Genomic DNA, 21,001 nt, shown 5'->3' on the forward strand with positions numbered 1-21,001 from the left:
AACCGTTAGAATGTAAAAAATGTAAGAGATAATACATTAAGAAAAGAGTAAAATTGATAGAAATAATTAATATTTTATTATTTTTTAAAATGATAAATAAAATTGAATAAAAAAAATTCTAAAACAAAAGGGAGTATTATTAAAAAAAAACCCGTACTTTCAATGCAAATATATTCTTTTTAATAATTATATATGACACAATTCTTATTTTTTAGAATAAACTTTTTATGAATATACCATATCTTGGTATAAAGTTTTAAAATTAAAGATATATTGTAATTATTATTATTATTTTGCTTTATACATGCGATAATGAGAGTTTTGAAATAGTCTGTGAGAAATAATTCTCTAATTTTTATTAAAAATAAAAATTTGCATTGACCTATTAATAATAAAATAATTATTTAATTCAATAAATTTTAAAATATTTATATTTTTCATAATAAAAATAAATTATTATAAAATATATTTAAAAACTCTTTTTTAATTTTTAATGTCATTAATTTTTTTTATAAAAGTATGAGTAATTTTTTATTCTTATACATAAATATTTTTATAAATCATTATTTAATTTAATTTAGAAAAATTAGATTGTATAATTTTAATTGTAAAAAATTATTATTATCTAAATAATAATTAAAAAATATAATTTTTATTATAAAAAAATAGACAAGTTGAAGTCTTTTTTAAGAATCTTAATTAAATTAAAAAAAAAAACATTTTGCAATTCTCCATGCCAACATAAAATTTTACTTTTTTAATTTTTTAAAAAATTATCATAATCTTCTTCTAATAAACAGGCTAAAATTCTCATTTCATTATCCAGTTTGCAAAAATTGCATACATTCATTTGTTTCAAAATAAAAACCATTAAACACTTGAATATGATGTTAAAAACAAATAACACTTTTATCTTGGAAAAAAATCAATCCAGTCACAATCAACTCATTTTTTGAGTCTCGTTTGGACCAAGGCGGAGCAAGAAAGGATCATGGAAAGGCTACACATGCAGCTTTCTAATAGGAAAAGTAATGAATTAAATAATTACATCTAGCATTTATTATATATATTTTAATTGATTTTATATTAGGCGCAACCCCATATGATATCCAATGTGCTACATTTTTAAACGATATGCAATGATTCACCACTCCTTTATATTGTGACATAAAAGCAAGAACAGAAGTTTTAAGCGCTGCAAATCCAATCGACAGCGCTCATTTCAACTCACACACTACTGATACAGTGCACATCAATCTATGAATCCAAAATTTTTACATGAAATCTGGATCTCCTATTCCAAGCTTGCATGGAATTTAGCTGCGCCTTCATCCACTCAACCAATTATGACACCAGCTAAACCTAAAACATGATCCCTTTCTGTAAGGCCTAGAAGCCATGTGCAAAAAAGGAAGCTCCGGAATCTACTCTCAAGCATAATTAATAAAATGAATAATCCAAAGGCATAGTTTCCTTGGAAGGCAGCCGCTCTCATATACATCACAGCCACAAGTTTGTATCCCTGAATAAATTGCATCAACGTTCAATTTATCCAAACAATAACAATTTGAAAAAGGAAATTTCTCTTTATAAGCTACCATTACACATAAGGCAGGATTTCCATTTATGGAATAAGTAGAATTTACCTGCACAGCCACTTTAATCAGATGTTATACACCATACCGCCTTAGAGCTTTGCTTAAACTTGGCATTACATTATAAGCCTGATAAGATCTTCTTAGGTCAATAATGGAACCCACCTGGACCAATGAAAGTTTAGGCTCAAACTCAAATGTCAATGAACATTGTAGACAATGAAGAAAAGTAGTAATACTTACAATAATCAAAACTGATGTGAACCCTATTGCAAATCCCTCATTGATATGACGCAAGTAATGATCAAGCATGGTTGATGTAGTTGCCAAAATACTCAACAACAAGCCTCCTGCAAGTTCCCAACCCACCAAAAAAAAGAAGATGAAGTAAGCTTAAAGCAACAGATTGTGTTTGTAGAAATACTTCCAGATGCAAATATACCCCAGAAACGTGTTGATGCCTGAATCTTTGTGAGGTACTCGATGGTAGCTTTCCCAGGTTTTATGTTTGGTATCCTGGCACCCATCTTATTCAAGTAGTCTGCAATCTCCTTTGGCAAGTTGGCCTAGATAGAACTTGTGATTAAATTACATTAATAGAGAACAAAAAATATATCATACATGCACAACTAATAAAATAGTTACTCACTATCATTACAGTATTTTTGTGATCCAAATATTCGCAGTTAGTACCATATTTTTGACAGGTTTATTTTAGTTGATTAGCATTAAAGGTTGGTTTGTTGAATACGCTGATGACATTAAACTTCCAAGTCTTGTAAATAAAAGATAAGTCAGCAGTGACTAGGAAGATTGAATCAGAAGAGTCTGCTATATGTTTGCCAGGTAAAGCTTAAGTTCTATACTGATGCATGCTCTACCAATGCATAAATGGTGACTCCATTGAGGAAAATGTTTGAGATTTTAGGTTGGCATGATAGAAAGACGTTACCTCATTGGTTTACCATTTTTGTTCTATACCTATGGGCTACTTTACCCGAATGACAGTCAAGAAGGATCCCATGTGTGGAAAGAGGGATTTCTCAGCAAAGTTTGATTCAGGCTACCAGCTAAAATACACAAGAATTTTAACGTTTCCATCTTAATTGATAATGTAAAACAAACCGCCAATCTCCAAAATCTTCCGCATGTGTATGTGTGCTATTAACGTATTGGGTGAAGGCAATGTAAGACCATTATAACCAATATACGAAACCATTTATGCACAAGCAAAGAATAAATTCTCTCCTACCCCCCACGGTTCATCTAGCTTTATGAACTTTACATTCCATCACATGGCAGCATATATTCTGAAAAAATTTCTATCACACAGCATTTACTGAACTAGAATAATCCAAACAAATTCGATAAGATACTTACAATGTCAAATATATTGAATAAAAAGACAAAAAGCCCATATATTGAATAGTAAACCCATGGCTCTGCACCAAGAGAAGTTTCAGGGTTCAATATCTCTTTAACATGCTCCCAGAAAGGTGAACCAAGAATGCTGCCATCAATGCTACATGTTAGTTAAGCAAACTCTTCACAAGACAGATCAGTCAGTACTAATATTTTTATGCCATAATCAGCACAAAAACCAATTAATGAATTTGAAGTTCTAATGAGATTACCCTGCAAGAATACTGGGAATTGCCAAGAGATAAGTTGTAGTAAGAACTGGCTGCATTCCTGATGGATTAATGTTAAAAGGGATATAAGGCTCCACTTCGGTAATTGGGGAATCATCCCTGGCCCAAAAAAAAAAAAAAAGAATGTGTCATTTACCCATTCGATTATTTAATGAATGAGCAATAAAAGCTCAAATACACAGCTGAAGAAATTCCATTATAAAGGCAGTTTTTCAAATTATCAGTCATTGCTTGGGCACTAAAGCTATAGCAGATATCAAGCCATCCTTTAGCTTTCATGTAAGCGCAGAATAGATCAACCATATCCAGAATCAATCCCTTCAAACAACATTGTGGAAAAGATTAACTTGAAAAGCAACAAGGACAGCATTATTACCTTGCAGCAGAAGCAAGTTTAAAACCATAATATTGCAGCTTTATTTTCCTGCAGCCTTCAGTCACAACAACTGCCCACATAGTGACTATGGTAAAAATACCCAACACTGCAAACATATATGGCCACCAACTAACAGCACTTCCTGCAATATATGGAAAAACTCAATGTAAATATAGTTACCTAATGCTTATAATGACAAGTAAGGTAATTTCAAGAATAGCTAGAAAAGTCTAGCTGCAGATAATTATGTACTGAACGAGAGTGCCAGCTATTCACATACCTGAGAGCTGACACAGCATCTTGTATAGTGTATCAGTGTAACCAGTCAGAATTCCCACACATATAATTAATGACGAACCTTGACCTGAGACAAGCATGGACAGTCAAGAAAGTGGACAATGCACGAGTAGACAACAGAAAGGAAGTGTATATTCCTTTTGGTATATCTAAAATAACCAGTCATCATTGATGTGTTTAAAATTTTGAGGTTCTTGTTTTCTTAAGAGAGAAGTAAAGAAGGAAGACAACTGAAAAAAAAAAAAAAAAAATCATAAGACCGGCCAAGAATGGTAAACAAGCACAAAAGAAAACAAATCACAAAATCCAAACACAATCCCCAAAATAGTACCAAATCCAGATTCTGATATTGTATCACAAATCCATGTCGTAGTCATTGCACCGCATACCAATAAAAAAGCTGTCACCATTACATGCTTGACCCTGCAAAAGTAGTAAAAATTTTATAGGTGCAAACAAAAATTTGTAAGCAAAGCATTACCTGGATAGTGTTGTCAGCAGATCATTCCCGCTTTTTTAATCTTTTTTTTGTTATAAACATTACCCAATTATTGACATCGTTAAGAAAAGGCCAGAGAATGCATATGTGGATCATAACTCGCATAAAACCAATGCCAACACAAGTGACATAACACAATCTAGACAAGCTTCAGGCACAAAGCAACAATTCCAAACCAAAAATGATATTTGGCACAATGCTTATGGACAATATTGTGAATTTTCACTTGATCTGTTCACAGAAACTAGAAATTATATTTCCATTCATTTTTGGGGACATTGATGGTCAAAATAAAACAAAAGATTATTCTTCTCACTACATTACCTGTAACTAGCTGCATAAATAGAATATGGAAGTGAATAACAAGAAACCACCAAAGCTTCTAATATTGCAAAGCCAAGTGACATCCACCATCTGAAATGGAAAGAAAAACATATTTGATCTGTAACCTCCAACGTAATTAGTTGATTGAAATAATTTTCAATGCAAGATTCAGTAGTAAGGACTCGTCTCACTGCTTGAGATGAATAACTAGACACACATATAACTCTTAATCTTCTCATGGCCATCTAAGCCTTCTTTTCGTAGCTTTACCAGGGATGGAACCACATGACACAGTACCTGTGGATTACATTTGTGAAAATTAAACCAAAAATCGTAATAACACAACATGGATTTAAGTATTCTTCTAACGAGAGAGAGAGAGAGAGAGAGAGAGAGAGGGAGAGAGAAGGAGGGAGGGTGGAGGGGAGGAGAAGAAGAAGAAGAAAGAGAAAAGATTTTCCTGTTAGACTTTGCAGATAAAATGGATAGACTTGAGACAAAAAAAGCATTGCTTAATTTAACTGGATGTAATGGATACTATAAAAAGGAAAGCAGTAAATGACACAAACATCTCCAATACAAAGCTCACACAGATACTCCATCAAAATAATACAAGCCTTACTATCAAGCTAACTTGGATCATGAATCAGATGCCGCCCATACCCAAAACAATTCTGTCCTCTTGATTATTATACAGCAAAAAGTTATGATTCATCTACAGAAACCATTTCATGTTGCTTGCTAAGTTTTAAATAAAATTATAAGATGAATTTTTAATCCTTAATTAGTAAAATGACGATTTCATACCATATTATAAAACTTAAATAGATACGCCTTGCTTCTTCTTTCATATTTGCCCAATCAACAGAGCTTAGTGACTCCAAATTAACACACAAACCTAAAAAAACCACAATTCCTAACACAAGGACCAAATGAAAAACTGTAATCTTGCCATAATCACAAGTGTATACTACTTATATCCGATGGTTCATACTATTTTGCTGATTACCATAACCACAAGAATGTTGCAAACTACAGTGAGATGGCAATTCAAAATGGGACCAAGAAATACATAATGACATACAATTTTCTAACTATAATACATGCAAATTGCAAACTAGATAAGAAAGCTACAAACCTGCATAAGTATAGATGCTAATATCTGAGGGCTGATTCCAAGCTGGAAAAATGACAGTTTAAGCTCTGCGGTGAAGTCACCAAGTTCATCTGCCAAAAGTAGAATGGATGATCAGTCACAAAAAATGAAAAAAGTGACACCAGCATAGAAATCCAGAAGATTTGAGAAAAAAGAAAAAGAAACAGAACATCCAGTGTGCTATTAAATGTTATATTTTTTTGTTGCTGGGACATGTGTGTCTGCTTGCTTAGCACAACTCACCAACAGATCCCGAGATAAAGCTAAGATAATCTTGGGGCATCAACCTTCTGTCAAAACCAGGCAGAGGGATATAATATCCAACACGACTGATTACGAGTAGTACAGCTGTCACAAATAACCTCCGCCTTATCTCGCTCTTAAAAAATGATTCAGCAGCATTATTCAGTACAGAACTTATGCGTACAAAATTCAGAAACCTGTTCTGAAACATTTTAGGCTTGGACTGCAAAGTATTAAAGTTATTGGCATCATGAAAACTGAGAAGACCAGCCCCATCACCAGCTCTTAGTGGTACAGCTTCTTGTTCAGACATTGGCTCAACATTCACATAGTCACTCTGGAGCTGATCTGATGAATTGATGGTGAATTTCTTGATTTTTCTTGATAGAAAAGGCCTTTTGTGCAACCAAAAACTGCTTCTGCTTGATTCTACTACATTTGTCTTGAAAGAAACATAAGTTCTTGCACGTAAGGGTTGGCACAGTTGAATATTATACTGTCTGCATTTACCTGTACAACATTTATAAAGGTTGTAAATGATCCCAAACACACTAGTTTGGAATGAAATGTAGATATTGTTTTTAACACACCAAGAACAATGGAATAAAGAAACCAATGGAGGAAAAGAAAAAGGAGAGAACTACTACTATGCATAATGACCACACTGCTCAAGTGAATGGTTACAGTTCCTACAAGACATATGACTTGTGAGATAGCTACTCGACATAAATTTTTGCTTGGGTGCACACCTGCTTCCAGTATCTTAAAAGGCAGATTTTGGATGTTGCTTTTTCAAATGAAAATAAAATTATTATCAATGGCAATGGCAGGTTGATTCTTCATCCAAGTGAAAGAATCTCTAACATTGATTGATAAAATTAAATATGTTTATTCAGTCAAATGTAGCTTCTTTTCCATAAAACTTTACCAACCAAACCTTTTTTTTTAAATAAAGCAAAACAACAAATTATGGTTCTACTTCACTTGAAAATGATACTCATCGATACTCACTGACAACTGCCAATTTTAACCAATTTTCCTCTGTTGGTCTGCATCAACTTTCAACAATCATTATTTATACTACATAATAAATTTTGTTTGTTTTGAAACATCAAAAAGGAAAATATGGAAATGAGACCAGTGAAAGAACAATAAAATGAAAAATAACATATGAGAAATGAATCCAAATGAGAAGTTTGATGAAAGAAAGAGGAAAGGCATTTCCAGCATGACTCCCCTTTGAACTTAAAAGTAAATTTACCCATTCAATGGACAATTTATTTCATAACTTATTAACCTAATGTAGAGAATCTTTTTTTCTCTTCCTTAAAGTGGATTAAGAACTCCTAATGTTCCTATTTTACTTGTAAATTTAGCCAAGAAGTAACCCTATGAAACACAGGCGTCCCACATTGATTTAAAAAAAATAAATAAAAATAAAAAGAAAGCAGAAAATTATATAAAAAAACAAACAAACAAAGCAATCACGAGTAAACTCAACTTCGCAACAGAACATTATAAAGCTACAGGAATAAGCTGCGATGATAGCGCGAATGAAAGTGCAACTCTAAGAACTGGTAAGAGAGTAACCCTAGTATCCATAGGCAACAAAACAGTTAACTTTTACCCTGACCTCTACATCTCGATTTCATATCCTCATTCGATTTCTTGTTTCTCAGGTATCAAAACCAAATAAAGCCACCAGAAATTACTGAATTTAGTATCTTATCCTAAAGTTTTTCACTCATTATTTCCCTTCTTTTCTCCGCAACCAAACAGGGGAGTCCTTACCTCTAATTTTTCCTGGTCTGGTACCAAACGGGACGTGAGTGAAGCAAAGAGTTGCTTCCATCGGGCTGCAAGTGCGGCGCTAGTCTGCTACGTATTCTGTTCCTGTTTCACTCCAAATATCTCATCCGCAAATATGAAGCGCGCAATTTCTAGTGTCTTCTCTCATTTATGTACAGGGTCCACAAAGTGGCCAAGCTAAACCCGCAGTGCTGACGTGTCAAACAGTAATAAGCCCTAACCCCTACTCCTCCTCCTTATAACCCAAAGCGTTCGCCACTCCGCTTCTCCGCCTCGTCCGTCTCCACCGCCTTCTCGTCCTCTGTAAATTAATATACAATTATTATATACGTATATTCCGATATCGACAAACGCCGGATCACCACCATGAAGTTCCAAATCGAGGACGTGACTGTCTACTTCCCGTACGATAATATTTATCCGGAGCAATACTCTTATATGGTCGAGCTAAAGCGTGCCCTGGACGCCAAGGGCCACTGCCTCCTGGAAATGCCTACGGGAACTGGAAAGACCATAGCGCTTCTATCTTTGATCACCAGCTACTCTCTTTCCAAGCCCCAGAGACAAGTGAAGCTAATCTACTGTACGCGCACCGTGCACGAGATGGAGAAAACCCTCGCCGAGCTCAAACTGTTGCACAATTACCAAATCAAGCATTTGGGACCTGCCGCGGGGATTTTGGCTATCGGATTGTCGTCGAGGAAGAATCTCTGCGTGAATCCGACGGTATTGGCCGCAGAGAATCGGGATTCGGTGGATGCCGCTTGTAGGAAGCTGACGGCTAGTTGGGTTAGGGCTTTGGCCGCAGAGAATCCCAATGTACCGACTTGTGAGTTTTTTGAGAACTATGAGAGGGCGGCGTCCGCAGCAGTATTGCCACCTGGAGTTTACACGCTTCAGGCACGAAATTCGATTTTTACCTGATCAATTTGAGTTCGAGTTATTGAATTGTTTTGTTATAATTATGTGGTTATGAATAATTACAATGTGGTGGGTGCATTTGGGAAGTGGATTTTGAATATTTTTGCTTGATTCTATTGCTAATTGTGTTCTGCGTTTCACTGGATTGATGAATGCCAATGATATGTAGCCTGTTTACTTGGACCTTACTAGGACAGAATTTAAATTCTTCCCTTATTTCAAAGTTTTAGAATTTATCTCAAAATTTTCTGTGGCCAAAAAAAGAATAGAACTTGTCATATTTTATTTCTGAAATGGACTAATTCCCAAATTCTGCCGTGCAAAATCAACTTCTTCTACATTTTAACCATTTAACAACATCCATGAACCTTTTTTTGGTTACAAAATAAATTCTTTAATCATTGCATATCATAATCAATGATGGATAATCCTCCTAATTTTGATGCATTCTCAGGGATTTTATCTTGGATATTCCCCGGTTATTCCTGACATTTCCAATTAAATCCAAAATTCCAAGTTATTGAAACATCAAATAATATTTCTTTAATAAACTTTGCTGTGTTTCTTTGGCTTCAGGATCTGAGAGCATATGGGAGGGAGAAAGGGTGGTGTCCATACTTCTTAGCACGGCATATGGTGCAGTTTGCAAATGTGGTGGTTTATAGTTACCAATACTTGCTTGATCCAAAGGTAGCTGGAATTATATCGAAGGAAATGCAAAAGGAATCTGTAGTGGTGTTTGATGAGGCACATAATATTGATAATGTCTGTATTGAAGCACTTAGTGTTAGTGTGAGAAGCAAGACACTTGATGGGGCTTCCAGAAATCTGTCAAGGATAAATCAGGAGATTGAGAGGTATGACTGCCTCTAATATTGAATTTTTGTTTCAAATCAGTAAAAATTATTACAGATTACATTATCTGACATGAAGGCATGGGGCTCCAGCCCACAATATGGCTACATGTTTACAACAGCATATGTTATGTCTTCATATTATCTGAAATATTTGTATATTTTATTGGTTTGCTGTACTATGTGATTACTGACCCAGGTGCATGTAACTCGATCTAAATCTGAGAAATTGAATGATGAATGTTTATTTTTGGAACACACACCTGTAAATACTTTGTTTTTGATGGATCACTTCATTTTCTCTCCTATAAATTTTGTTTCCAATCAGTAAAAATTATTACAGATTACATTATCTGACATGAAGGTATGGGGCTCTATCCTACAATATGGCTACATATTTACAACAGCATATGTTATGTCTTCATATTTTCTGAAATATTTGTATATTTTATTGGTTTGCTTTACTATGTGATTACTGACCCAGGTGCATGTAACTCGATCTAAATCTGAGAAATTGAATGATGAATGTTTATTTTTGGAACACACACCTGTAAATACTTTGTTTTTGATGGATCACTTCATTTTCTCTCCTATAAATTTTTGGATTTCTTCTTGCGTTCTCTTCCCAGCGCCGCCCGCCGCACCCCCCCCCCCCCCCCCCACAACACCCCACTTCAAGGTCTTTAAATTAATTACTCGTACTGAACTTTGTTTATATTTTTATTCAATTTGTTTGACATGGTAGGAAGGTTCAAGGCCACTGATGCTGGTAGATTGCGTGCTGAATATAACCGGCTCGTTGAGGGTTTGGCACAGCGGGGAAACCTGGCTGGTATGGAAGCTAAAACACTGAGGCCTATGTCTTTTTCTTACCAAATCCTCTGTTTTCTTATGTCTTGCTCCCCCTTCCCCCTGTGTGCAGCCACAGATACATGGCTTGCAAACCCTGCCTTGCCTGATGATATTCTGAAGGAGGCAGTTCCTGGCAATATTCGTCGAGCGGAGCATTTTCTGCATGTCTTACGTAGATTGGTTCAATACCTGAGAGGGCGGTTGGATACTGAAAATGTTGAGAAGGAAAGTCCTATTAGCTTTGTTGCCTCTTTAAATACCCATGCTGGAATTGACCAGAAAACATTGAAGTTTTGTTATGATCGCCTACACTCACTTATGCTGACACTGGAAATAACGGACACAGATGAGTTCTTACATATCCAAACAATATGTGACTTTGCAACACTTGTGGGGACATATAGTCGTGGATTTTCCATCATAATTGAACCTTTTGATGAGAGAATGCCACATATTCCTGACCCTGTATTGCAGGTTAGTCATTCTCCTTTCCTCATGTATTATAATTTTCTTTTCATCTTGAGAAAAAATCTGCTGTCAGAATTTTCATTATTCTGTGGGTGCAAAATTGTAAAATAAAGTTAAGAAATAAATAAAAGAGGGGAAAATTAAGAAAATAAGAGAAATTCTTTGATGCAAACACAGTATATGTGGTGGGGACATTGAATGTGTTGCTTCTGTGTCTCCTCTACACCTAAAATATTCTCAGCAAGAGTAATTGAGCTGCTTTATAGCATATCCACTCTTTTCCTCTGTTTATAGAGAATGTTCTTTTTTACTTATGTCTAGTATTTATTGATCTTCTTTATTCCAGCTTAGCTGCCATGATGCTTCTCTTGCCATAAAGCCAGTATTTGATAGGTTCCAGTCAGTTGTGATTACTTCTGGAACGCTGAGCCCTATTGACCTCTACCCTCGTCTTCTTAACTTCCATCCTGTTGTCAGTCGAAGCTTTACAATGTCCTTGACAAGAGATTGCATATGCCCTATGGTTCTCACTCGTGGAAGGTACACGGTTGGCATAGCATCTTTTGTTTATTTTTAGAATCTCCTAGATGAATCTTGATATATATTACTGCAAATTTGTATGACAATTTGAGTTTTCGATCTGTCAATCAGCTCTTATCTTGTGTTCAACAGTGACCAACTTCCAGTAAGTACCAAATTTGATATGAGAAGTGATCCAGGTGTTGCAAGAAACTATGGGAAGCTGTTGGTGGAGATGGTATCTGTTGTTCCAGATGGAATTGTATGCTTTTTTGTCAGTTACTCTTACATGGATGGAATTATCAACAGCTGGAATGAAACTGGAGTTCTTAAGGTGAAAATACTGTTTGCTTTCTGTTCTAACATTTGTTCATAACAATTAAATTATTCTTTTTTCTTGCCCTCATTTTCCTCTTCAATATGGCAAAATTTAATCTGGGTTGAATTGAAAATATGCTTTTGCGAGTAGGATTGTTGCTTCTATGTTGTTAAGAGTACTTATCTCATTGGTAAAGTAGTCGTATTTTCCTTTAAGGATACTCCAGCACCCATATTTTCTTAAGATTCTTCAGCCACGTGTCGCTGTTTCCGATACCCCCTTCAATCCTTGGTTATCACTCATGTTCTTCTTACTGTAGGAAATAATGCAACATAAGCTTGTATTTATTGAGACCCAAGATGTGGTAGAAACTACATTGGCTCTTGACAACTATCGCAGGGCTTGTGATTGTGGGAGAGGTGCAGTCTTTTTCTCCGTTGCCAGGTATGAGCATATATTAGAGCTTATTTTCTTTGTTACACGGCAAATTGTCTTTCATAATTGTATTTCCTTATGAGAGAGGGAGAGGATGAGGATGCAGCATATTCACTTCTATGCTATGGATTGATGAAAAGGTATTATCTGTACATTGCAGGGGAAAAGTAGCCGAAGGAATAGACTTTGATCGACACTATGGTAGATTAGTGATCATGTTTGGTATTCCTTTCCAATATACCTTAAGCAAGTAAGCATCCCTTCTTTGAGCTCACATTGTTGTTCAACTATTCCTTTTTGAACTGTCCCAACTAGCAAGTTGTGCTTACTTTCTAAATATAATATATTGCAATATCACCTTTTCAAATTTGCCTTAGCTTTTTGTCATGGAAAGATTGCACACCTTTTCTAGAAAAGGCGATGTTCCCCTAAAAAGTTAAAACTTACAAAGTTATAGAAACAAAATGGAGCATATGGAGTTGGATGGTTTCAATTTTTTATTCTGTTGAGTTACAAAATTTCTGCTGCCTTGCAGCTTTATGTTCCTTCATAGATATAAATTATATGTCACCCGAGTAATTTTTGATCAGTTAGCATTATTTATTTTCAAATTTACTTAGACAAGAGTCTTTTGTAGAATATTAATTGCACGGTTGGAGTATCTACGGGACACATTTCAAATAAAGGAGGGCGATTTCCTAACATTTGATGCCTTGGTATGATTCTTCTGCTATTTTTAATATTGTATGGGTCAAAAATCAAAATTTATGTTCTACTGTGAGGTTTCAGGTTTTATGTCTGCTTTAGAGATTATGATCATATTCTTGGGATTCTGTTGAAACAGAGACAAGCTGCTCAATGTGTGGGCCGAGTGATCAGGTCAAAGGCTGATTATGGAATGATGATATTTGCTGATAAAAGGTATGGATTTTCATTGCATCAACACATTGGTGTTCTCTATTTTCCCCGTCTGATGCACTTAAAATGTTCTTGCTGTGAACAACCTCTTTGTGAGAGAGAGAGAGAGAGAGAGGTGTTAACCAGGTTTTAATTAAAGCTCAAATGGATGTCTTGGTGTGAAATTTGTTAAACGGCTGCATCATATTTGAGCCAAGATTCATTTGCTAGGCAAAGGGCAATTATCTCAACTCTCTATGGTTTTCTGAATGATCTCTTCAGTAAACATAATGCATTATTAATCGGAATTTGTGCAGATATAGCCGTCATGACAAGCGCTCAAAATTGCCTGGTTGGATACTGTCGCATTTACGTGATGCAAACTTGAATTTGAGCACTGACATGGCTTTGCATATTGCACGCGAGGTTTGTCCTGGTGTCCAGATTTCATTTGTGCTACTTACGCTTTTGGGAACATATATATACAAAAACAGTTAACTCTTTTTAATTTATTTTCCTCCTCGTGTACAGTTTCTCCGGAAGATGGCTCAACCATATGATAAAACAGGCACTGGCGGTAGGAAAACATTGCTGTCACAGGAAGACCTGGAGAAGATGGCTGAAAATGGAGTACAAGAGATGTTGTTTTAAGGATTTATTCCGACAAGTTTTCACTTAAAGATGTTTGGTCAGCTTTTCATTCAATGTTCTTGCAGCATGAAGAATTGGTTTTAGCATTGGGATTTTGATGTTGTGAGATGCTTTATTGGACTTCGGAAGACATCACAATATGTATACTGTTGCTTAGGTCCCCGTGCGTGCCAAAGCTTCTGCATAAGGCTGCTTCCAAAAGTTCAAAAAGTATGGCTAACAAAATGTATTAATGAAAATCTGAGCACTCGACTCTGCTCTGCAAGACGAGGATCTAATCAATAGAAAATGATTGATAATTCACTCCATACAAGTGCCAAGTGAAGTTATTAAGCTGATTGTGCTTAGCGTTTACTGTTGCATTGAAAATAATCATTATAGCCGTACTTTTGATCGACTCAAAGGTTCATTAGTGCAATTGTTAGCGATGCCCATTTCTAATGCTAGTTTTGTTAATTATCTGGCCAAATGGAACAATAAAAATATTTTATTTCTTGGTGCTAAAAATAATACATGCTACGCTGAAACTTAAAGGACTTGTCGATTACATTTCAGGAATGACCTCCTGGTCTCAACCCTACAATAATATGTTTCTAAAATTATACACACCTAACTGAGATGATCATCACTTACAAAAAGGAGAAGAAAAAGGGTAAAAGCCTTAGGTAATCTACAACTACAAATACAGAAAAGTCAGTCACGAGGATTAGGGAATTATCTGATGGATTGCCCTCTTTACCTCCACAATGCTTACCTTCTTTCCAGCAACATTGTCTTTTACCTTAGCCCTTAGTTCAGCCATAAGCACTCCATTATTCAAAGAAGACTGAACTGCTGTGATTTCTATCCGAATTTCCCGAAGCATTTGCATGATATCGAGTAACAGCCCTTCTCTGTACCCACATTGTATCTCTAGCAATGCATCGCACTCTATTATCGACACCTCTACACTGGTCTCCGCTTCCACCAACGGCGATGTCTCTACCGTCTTAGGCTTCGTGCACCCACCGCTACCGTCCACTATCCTTAGCTTCTTCTTATCTGATGTGGGTCCGGAACCCGGAACAATCCTAGCCCGATCCATCACGGGGACTGCGCTCCTTTGCTCTTTCAAGCTAGATGTTCTCTGCGGTGGGTCTACCAATCTTGACCGTTGCTCAATCTCCATCTGCCGGTTACGCGCTTCCAACTCCTGAATCTTTTGACGGAGCTGCTTCACGTAATCGATGGTGTCCCCCAATATCGAGGCCTTGTCCATTTTGGTGACAAACGGCACTAGCGACCTTAGTATCATAAACCTCTCGTTGAGCTTCTCTCGACGTCGGCGCTCGGCGAGCACGTGGTTGGCACTGAGCTCATCCAGAGCGGCACCGCCTTTGCGGAAGCGATTAGCGTCGTCGCCATCACGTGGCTTGGGTGAATTTTCTTCGAGGTACTTATGGTGGAGGTAGGGTACGCTGAAGAGAATGTACTTGAGAAACCACTGGGAAGGGCCTTCGATGGGCAAGTGGAGAAGGTGATCGGAGCAGCGGTTTGTGCACTTAGTGAAGGCTGATTGGTTGGAGTATGAGAGGTAAGGGAGGGAGGATGACTCGGCCCAACGGATGCGCTGGTTCTGGAGGATGCCGGAGACTGTTTGGGAGTAGTGAGTGTCTTCTTGCGCCATCTCTTTGAGTGCATGTGGCCCTGCCAATAATTTAAAAAAAAAAATAACTATATTCAATTAAATTAATAATTAGAGTAATTAAGCTGAATTGTGCATGGAGGCCCGGCAATTGTGTATCTAAACAATTAATTAATGAATTAACTATAAATTTGGAAATATTGCGTCGTTTTGCAGGAGAAAAAGGTCAGAGTCGTAATTGTTGCATACAGCCAAAAAGTTAACAGAATCATAAAGACGCACATGACAATTCGAGCCATAAATTGTACTAGTCAGTCAAAAAATTAAAAAGATAACCAACAACCTGAAGCCAAAGGCCGTGACTTTGGGTACAACAGACAGTGGTTCAATTCAGGATGATTATCATATTCACATTTCATAATTTATAGAATAATCGAAAATTAATAAATATATGTTATATTAAAAAAATTAATATTAAGGGAGTATCTTATAATTTTTCCAACAGATGAGCGCGTGGCGCTACAAGTCCTGCCACATGTTCATTGATACCGCCTAATAGAATGACCTTTTTAACTAACTAATCTCCCATGTGCTAGATATGATGACCATTCAGTGTACGTCAAGCTCTCTATTCTGACCGAAATTCTAGTCATAGATGCAGTTCAGAAGTTTCTTAAACATAACCTTACCTACTGGTCTATTACCTGCTGCAGCTACTGGCTCAAGACTACTACACAAAGGGTCTTGCACCATCACCCACCTCCCAGCTGACTCCGCTCTCAACGAGTCAGCTCGACTCTGGTGATGCCCTGTAAGTTTCCCTGAGCTGATCAACTGGAAATCTGATTCCATGTTATTAGACCCATCGTCCGGTGAGCCAAGCCGAATATCCTCCGACATCTCCAATTGCATCAGTTCACTTGGCTCTGCTGTTACTGTTTCAGCCTGAGTAGGGACTGAACGAGCGTTTCGACCTGTTTCTCCTTCTGAGTCAGACCTTTCTTCCTCTTCTTCATCATCGTCTTCTTCCTCCTCGTCATCGTCATCGTCATCGTCTTGGTTATCATTGGTGGGAGGATCTGTGGCACCATATATGGAGGGTATGGGAGACTGGAAGTGGGGACGTTGGTCTGAAGATGTGTCGGTGTTGGAAGTTGAGTGTTCGGAGAGAGCTGGTTTTGGTGGTAGGGAAATAGGGTGGTGGTGGTCAGTGAAGATGCTCTTCACTCGTTGGACAAATCCAAGGTCCTCTTGAACCTATAGTTAATGCTATCAGAGTAAATTAATACAAGCACAATCAAAGATTCCGAACAAATGCAAAAGAAATCAAGAAAAATAACGACTAGTATTATTATTTAGCATTACCTTCTCAGTTGTTCCGAGCTCAACAACACCATCAAGAAGAGGGATGCATACTACAGTCTGTCACCATTATAGTCCAAGTTAGGCAAACAATGATAAATTGGTCAAAAAGAAATTAATAACGAAGCAACTTGCTTGCTAGTAGATAGCCTAAGCCAAGGTATCAGCAGATTTACCTGTATATGAGCACTCTAATGCGTCAATCGTTTCGCCAACGTTAGTGTTCAGAAACAAGAGAAAATATATAGTTAGAAAATTGAAGTTGTTAGCTATATATATATATATATATATATATATATATATATGCATATTAACTAATAATAAGGATATATACCTTGGCAAGAATAGCCCGAGAAAAAGTTTTGCTATCACTCTCATTTGCACCGGTGAGCCATACGTGCTGCAGCCGTGCATATGCCTTCCCCGGTAAACTACAAATGCACATATCATACATACAATTAATCACACAAATAATAATAATAATAATAATAATAATAATAATAATCTCTCCAATTCTTTTCAACACATAGCCCAGATTGGCTATTTATTGTTTGACACATGGCAATACTCAATTTCTAAATTATAAGCACTAAGCAACTCTATATGGTCCGCAATCATTTAATGGCCCTTAGTCAGCCCTAAATATTGTTATCCAATTAATGGGAGATTGGAGAAGAGAAGGCATAAGAGTAAGGAATGAATTCATGGGCAGAAAGACTTGAAAGAGTTGTCAATTATTGCCATAGCACCGACAGCTTTAGCTCTCCGTAATTTGAACTTTGAAAGGCACCTGGCGAGTTTGTCTCTTATTCCGAACAAGCAGCATCCGTGGCAGGCTGAAGAAAAAAGAAAAGCTACAGAAACCACAATTGCTGGTTTATATAACCAATCTGGAGAATATATTCCCTACCGGTGTAAAAGTGGTTTACATTGCCAAACGACAACTCTAAGCAAAGTGGACTTTGGTTAACTTCTTTACGTGAATATCAGATGCTCTTCATAGAAACAAGATGACAAGGAAGCCTCACCTAACTAGTTGTAATGGCAAAGAATCAACTTTCACCAGAGAGCTAACTACTAATGAGATACACAACTCTTTCCTCTCAGTAAATACACAAAAGTCAAAACCATAATTATCTTTTTCTTAAAAAAAACTTGGTGAATGTGTGGTTATTACTCGATGATCACCGTACCTCTGATTCTAAAAGAGAGGCTACATATAATTATCTATCGGATAAAAAGATTCTAATAGTTTCTAACTCCTCTTCTGACCTGCCATTCAAAGCCCCCACGCAATGAAAGGTAGGCATTTAAGTGTAATGTAATTATTGATTATATGACTCACGTGAGTTCCATCCTAATTAATACTCATTACCAAAAAATTTAAAAACATTAGAAAATTGAGAGATGCTCCATTATTAATTTATTGAATTGAATTCCCATTAAAATAAATATTCAACTTTCCTTGAAAGGAAATCTTGGAATTATTTATGACCAAAGTTTTCAGAGAAAATACATATTGATAATAGGTTCTGCTGATACTACTGAGTCAGTCCATATGACAGAGTGTAAAACAGAAGATATGAATCACCCATATATTTTCTTTTTTTTTTGTTTTTTTTGGTGCAGGATGACAAACTGAGCTTTCGCTAGAATGAGAAATTTACATTCAAGTAAATAAAACAACTGAGGGAAAGATAATGATGGAAAAGAAAATTAATAAGCTAATCCAGCATAACTCACCCCGTACCAGGAGGAAAAGAGAAGGACACACACATCAAATAGAACCACTCAGACTCCGTTAAGTCCTCCGGGGACAACGCTGCACTAGGCCTCCTTGCCGTCTGTTTCGTCTCTCCTGCAGACAATGACTCATAAAGATCTCTAAGCTGCTGGCTTCTTTGCAAAGAGGCCTCCTCGGCACCAACCTCCATTGGTTGCACTGTCTTTCTAGTCTTGATAGCTCCATTGTAATACCCATCTCCCCATACTAAGATCCTGAACCAAAGTCGATACTAATTTATAGAGAACTCAGCAAGCAATACATGATACGAAGATAAATTATGAATTTCAGAAGAAGAAATTACCGTTGCTGGGGACAAATTTGCCAAAAGAGACTGTAAGTCCATTGAACAGATTGCGCCGCTGCCTGTAGCATACTCTGCAGGCGGCTACTAGGCGGGGCAGCCATTCTTGCAATAGTATGATATGCTGAGCTGCCTATGTTCAAGTCAAGTGAACTAAAAATCAAGCAGTGATCATTCTTTGCTGGAAAAGGAAGAAAAGAAGGTAGACAACCATTTAAGCAGGGGAAGAAGAGAAGGTATAATTTCAAGGCAAAGCGCGGAGACCTGCAGGTAAGACAAGAAGGGTAGGAGAGAGAGAGAGAGAGAGAGAGTGAGACAGAAATGGAAGGCAGATGACTTTGAGGAGAGACACTGACAGTTGCCCAATAAGAAATGCTTATGATGTGTAATGTAGAAGAAAATTTGAAGACAGCTGGAGTAGCTGGGGTTCAATTTTAGAGAGAGAGAGAGATTTAATAGAAAGAAGATGGGTTTTGACTGGTTGATCAGAATAGTAGTTAGTTGCAATGGAAGAGCGCGTGTAGTTTCCATGGAGGTATGAGAGAATAAGATTTAGTTGGGGAAGGGAATACTGGGGCTGGGCAGCGGGATAGTACGGCCAATTGTCACCTGAGAGTGTGGGAGCTGCCAGAGCGTCCCCATCCGCGCCCATCAGTACTTTCTCCTCTGCGCAGAACCAAATTGCTCATATTATTTAACCTTTATGGGTATTCGTCTATCTCTTTGGAGGCCACAGCGTAATATATATTAATCAATTCATCTTGTGTGACTCATGGATTATCATGCAATAAGAAAGAAAAGAAACGAAAAATCAACCATTTCAACGGTGGCAGATTATAATTTTTTTTCTATCCAATATATAAAAAATAAATAATAAAATATTATTAAAAATAACTAAAGTCATTCCTTTATTTTATTTTGATAAAATTTATTTTCTATCTTCAATTAAAAAAAATTATTATTAAAAAATTATAATAAAATTTTAAAAGTAAATAAATTTTTAAATGCACACAATGTTTTTTTTATCTCAATAAATTTTAAATTTTATCAAAAAGATGATCATCAATAATTACAATTTATAAGATTAATATATACAAAATTATATATTCACAAAGAATTTAAAAAAAAACAAATTAACCCCTTATTTTACCCACTAAATTCACCATTGCATTTCAAGCTTTATTTCTTTTATTTTAAGAGTATATTTGATATTATTATTGGATAGAAAAAAATATTGGGCAAATAAATAAGTTTACTCTAAATTTTATCAAAAAATCTCATGTCACCTTTAACTTTTAAAATATTATATGATACACCTCAACTTTTAAAGATCCTATGATATACGTGTACCCTTATAAAGTGAAATTAAGATATCCTTCGATCTGTTGACATGATTATTTATTGACTTAAATTCAAATGATATTTTAATTTCACTTTACAATAATTGAGTTGAGTTGAGGTGTATTATAAAACATTTATAAGAATTAAGTTGTGTCATAGGACGTTTTAAACGTTCAAACTACCAATAGGATTTTTTTATAAAATTTAGGTGTGAAATTGTATATTCAGTAAAAAATATTATCATTAATATTTTAACTAAAAAATATTTTTAAATTATTTTAATATATTTCAATTATAAAATTTTAAAACAATTAAATATATTTGATTTCAAACTATTTAGAAAAAAAAATAAATCAGGATTTTATTGTTCAAAATAGTTATAGGGAGGAGAAGACCCTTTTCTCAAAGATCAGACATATAACAATTATCATAGTTGTAACACCTCTGCTCCAACCACTAAAGAATTGTCTGCTTTGGCCCACCTCGTGTTGAGCCTCACTGTTTTGTTCCATAGGTGGAATGAAAAACTTCCCAGGAGGTCACCCATCATAGGATTTCTCTCAAACGAGCATGCTTAACCTCGGAATTCTTTCAACTCTCCAGACCATTTCACAAAAAAGCATATCTAGTGATTAGTTTTCTCCATTTCAATGTATGATTCGACTCATTTCTGCCCCCCATTTGGACAAAGGCACCAACGAGCCTTGTCCTCCCAGATGA

The 21,001-nt window shown here is 36.1% G+C and overlaps 3 protein-coding genes across 7 annotated transcripts; 1 reads left to right on the forward strand and 2 right to left on the reverse strand.

The window, feature by feature from the left end:
• Positions 1 to 1,135: 1,135 nt before the first annotated feature.
• On the reverse strand, positions 1,136 to 8,072 carry LOC110644603 (preprotein translocase subunit SCY2, chloroplastic). 2 transcript variants are annotated; one of them, XM_021797466.2, is made up of 14 exons: positions 7,934 to 8,072; positions 6,143 to 6,652; positions 5,882 to 5,970; positions 4,961 to 5,040; positions 4,744 to 4,833; positions 4,252 to 4,343; positions 3,904 to 3,987; positions 3,624 to 3,765; positions 3,230 to 3,346; positions 2,976 to 3,105; positions 2,038 to 2,161; positions 1,839 to 1,945; positions 1,647 to 1,760; positions 1,136 to 1,522 (listed from the first exon to the last, which is right to left on the reverse strand). In XM_021797466.2, the coding sequence occupies exons 1-13, from the start codon at positions 7,992 to 7,994 to the stop codon at positions 1,671 to 1,673; spliced, it is 1,716 nt and encodes a 571-aa protein (XP_021653158.2). In that variant the 5' UTR covers positions 7,995 to 8,072; the 3' UTR covers positions 1,136 to 1,522; positions 1,647 to 1,670. The 2 variants fall into 2 exon arrangements, 1 of the variants encoding a protein (XP_021653158.2); XR_009144942.1 differs by lacking the exons at positions 1,136 to 1,522; positions 1,647 to 1,760 and having other exon boundaries at positions 2,038 to 2,171.
• A 245-nt stretch (positions 8,073 to 8,317) lies between these two features.
• On the forward strand, positions 8,318 to 14,180 carry LOC110644600 (general transcription and DNA repair factor IIH helicase subunit XPD). Its single transcript, XM_021797463.2, has 12 exons — positions 8,318 to 8,851; positions 9,449 to 9,729; positions 10,476 to 10,558; positions 10,649 to 11,052; positions 11,393 to 11,586; positions 11,719 to 11,899; positions 12,204 to 12,328; positions 12,480 to 12,569; positions 12,957 to 13,035; positions 13,164 to 13,240; positions 13,534 to 13,642; positions 13,748 to 14,180. Exons 1-12 carry the CDS (start codon positions 8,318 to 8,320, stop codon positions 13,865 to 13,867), a joined length of 2,277 nt encoding a protein of 758 aa, XP_021653155.2. The 3' UTR covers positions 13,868 to 14,180.
• Positions 14,181 to 14,336: 156 nt separating this feature from the next.
• LOC110644601 (transcription factor BHLH42) lies at positions 14,337 to 19,606 on the reverse strand. Of its 4 annotated transcripts, none has more exons than XM_058138314.1 (7): positions 18,941 to 19,606; positions 18,597 to 18,868; positions 17,188 to 17,284; positions 17,030 to 17,044; positions 16,857 to 16,913; positions 16,181 to 16,748; positions 14,337 to 15,553 (listed from the first exon to the last, which is right to left on the reverse strand). In XM_058138314.1, the coding sequence occupies exons 1-7, from the start codon at positions 18,980 to 18,982 to the stop codon at positions 14,574 to 14,576; spliced, it is 2,031 nt and encodes a 676-aa protein (XP_057994297.1). In that variant the 5' UTR covers positions 18,983 to 19,606; the 3' UTR covers positions 14,337 to 14,573. The 4 variants fall into 4 exon arrangements, with proteins under 4 accessions (XP_057994297.1, XP_021653156.2, XP_021653157.2 ...); XM_021797464.2 differs by having other exon boundaries at positions 18,597 to 18,851; positions 18,941 to 19,605; XM_021797465.2 differs by having other exon boundaries at positions 16,196 to 16,748; positions 18,597 to 18,851; positions 18,941 to 19,604.
• Between the last annotated feature and the right edge of the window lie 1,395 nt (positions 19,607 to 21,001).

This window comes from Hevea brasiliensis, chromosome 2 (assembly GCF_030052815.1).
Source record: "Hevea brasiliensis isolate MT/VB/25A 57/8 chromosome 2, ASM3005281v1, whole genome shotgun sequence".
Lineage (NCBI taxonomy): Eukaryota > Viridiplantae > Streptophyta > Magnoliopsida > Malpighiales > Euphorbiaceae > Hevea > Hevea brasiliensis.

What these genes read in the sequence shown, in the direction of transcription:
- LOC110644600 (XM_021797463.2), top strand. Translation starts at nt 8,318, where the DNA reads ATGAAGTTCCAAATCGAGGACGTGACTGTCTACTTCCCGTACGATAAT. An exon ending in ACAGCGGGGAAACCTGGCTG is followed by an intron (nt 10,559 to 10,648) that starts GTATGGAAGCTA and finishes CCCTGTGTGCAG; the next exon opens with CCACAGATACATGGCTTGCA. An exon ending in ATGAAACTGGAGTTCTTAAG is followed by an intron (nt 11,900 to 12,203) that starts GTGAAAATACTG and finishes TTCTTACTGTAG; the next exon opens with GAAATAATGCAACATAAGCT.
- LOC110644603 (XM_021797466.2), bottom strand. Translation starts at nt 7,994, where the DNA reads ATGGAAGCAACTCTTTGCTTCACTCACGTCCCGTTTGGTACCAGACCA. An exon ending in ATTCCCAGTATTCTTGCAGG is followed by an intron (nt 3,106 to 3,229) that starts GTAATCTCATTA and finishes CATTGATGGCAG; the next exon opens with CATTCTTGGTTCACCTTTCT. An exon ending in TCACATCAGTTTTGATTATT is followed by an intron (nt 1,761 to 1,838) that starts GTAAGTATTACT and finishes TCATTGGTCCAG; the next exon opens with GTGGGTTCCATTATTGACCT.
- LOC110644601 (XM_021797464.2), bottom strand. Translation starts at nt 19,044, where the DNA reads ATGGCTGCCCCGCCTAGTAGCCGCCTGCAGAGTATGCTACAGGCAGCG. An exon ending in TCTTTTCCTCCTGGTACGGG is followed by an intron (nt 17,285 to 18,596) that starts GTGAGTTATGCT and finishes GTGCATTTGTAG; the next exon opens with TTTACCGGGGAAGGCATATG. An exon ending in AGCTCGGAACAACTGAGAAG is followed by an intron (nt 16,749 to 16,856) that starts GTAATGCTAAAT and finishes CATTAACTATAG; the next exon opens with GTTCAAGAGGACCTTGGATT.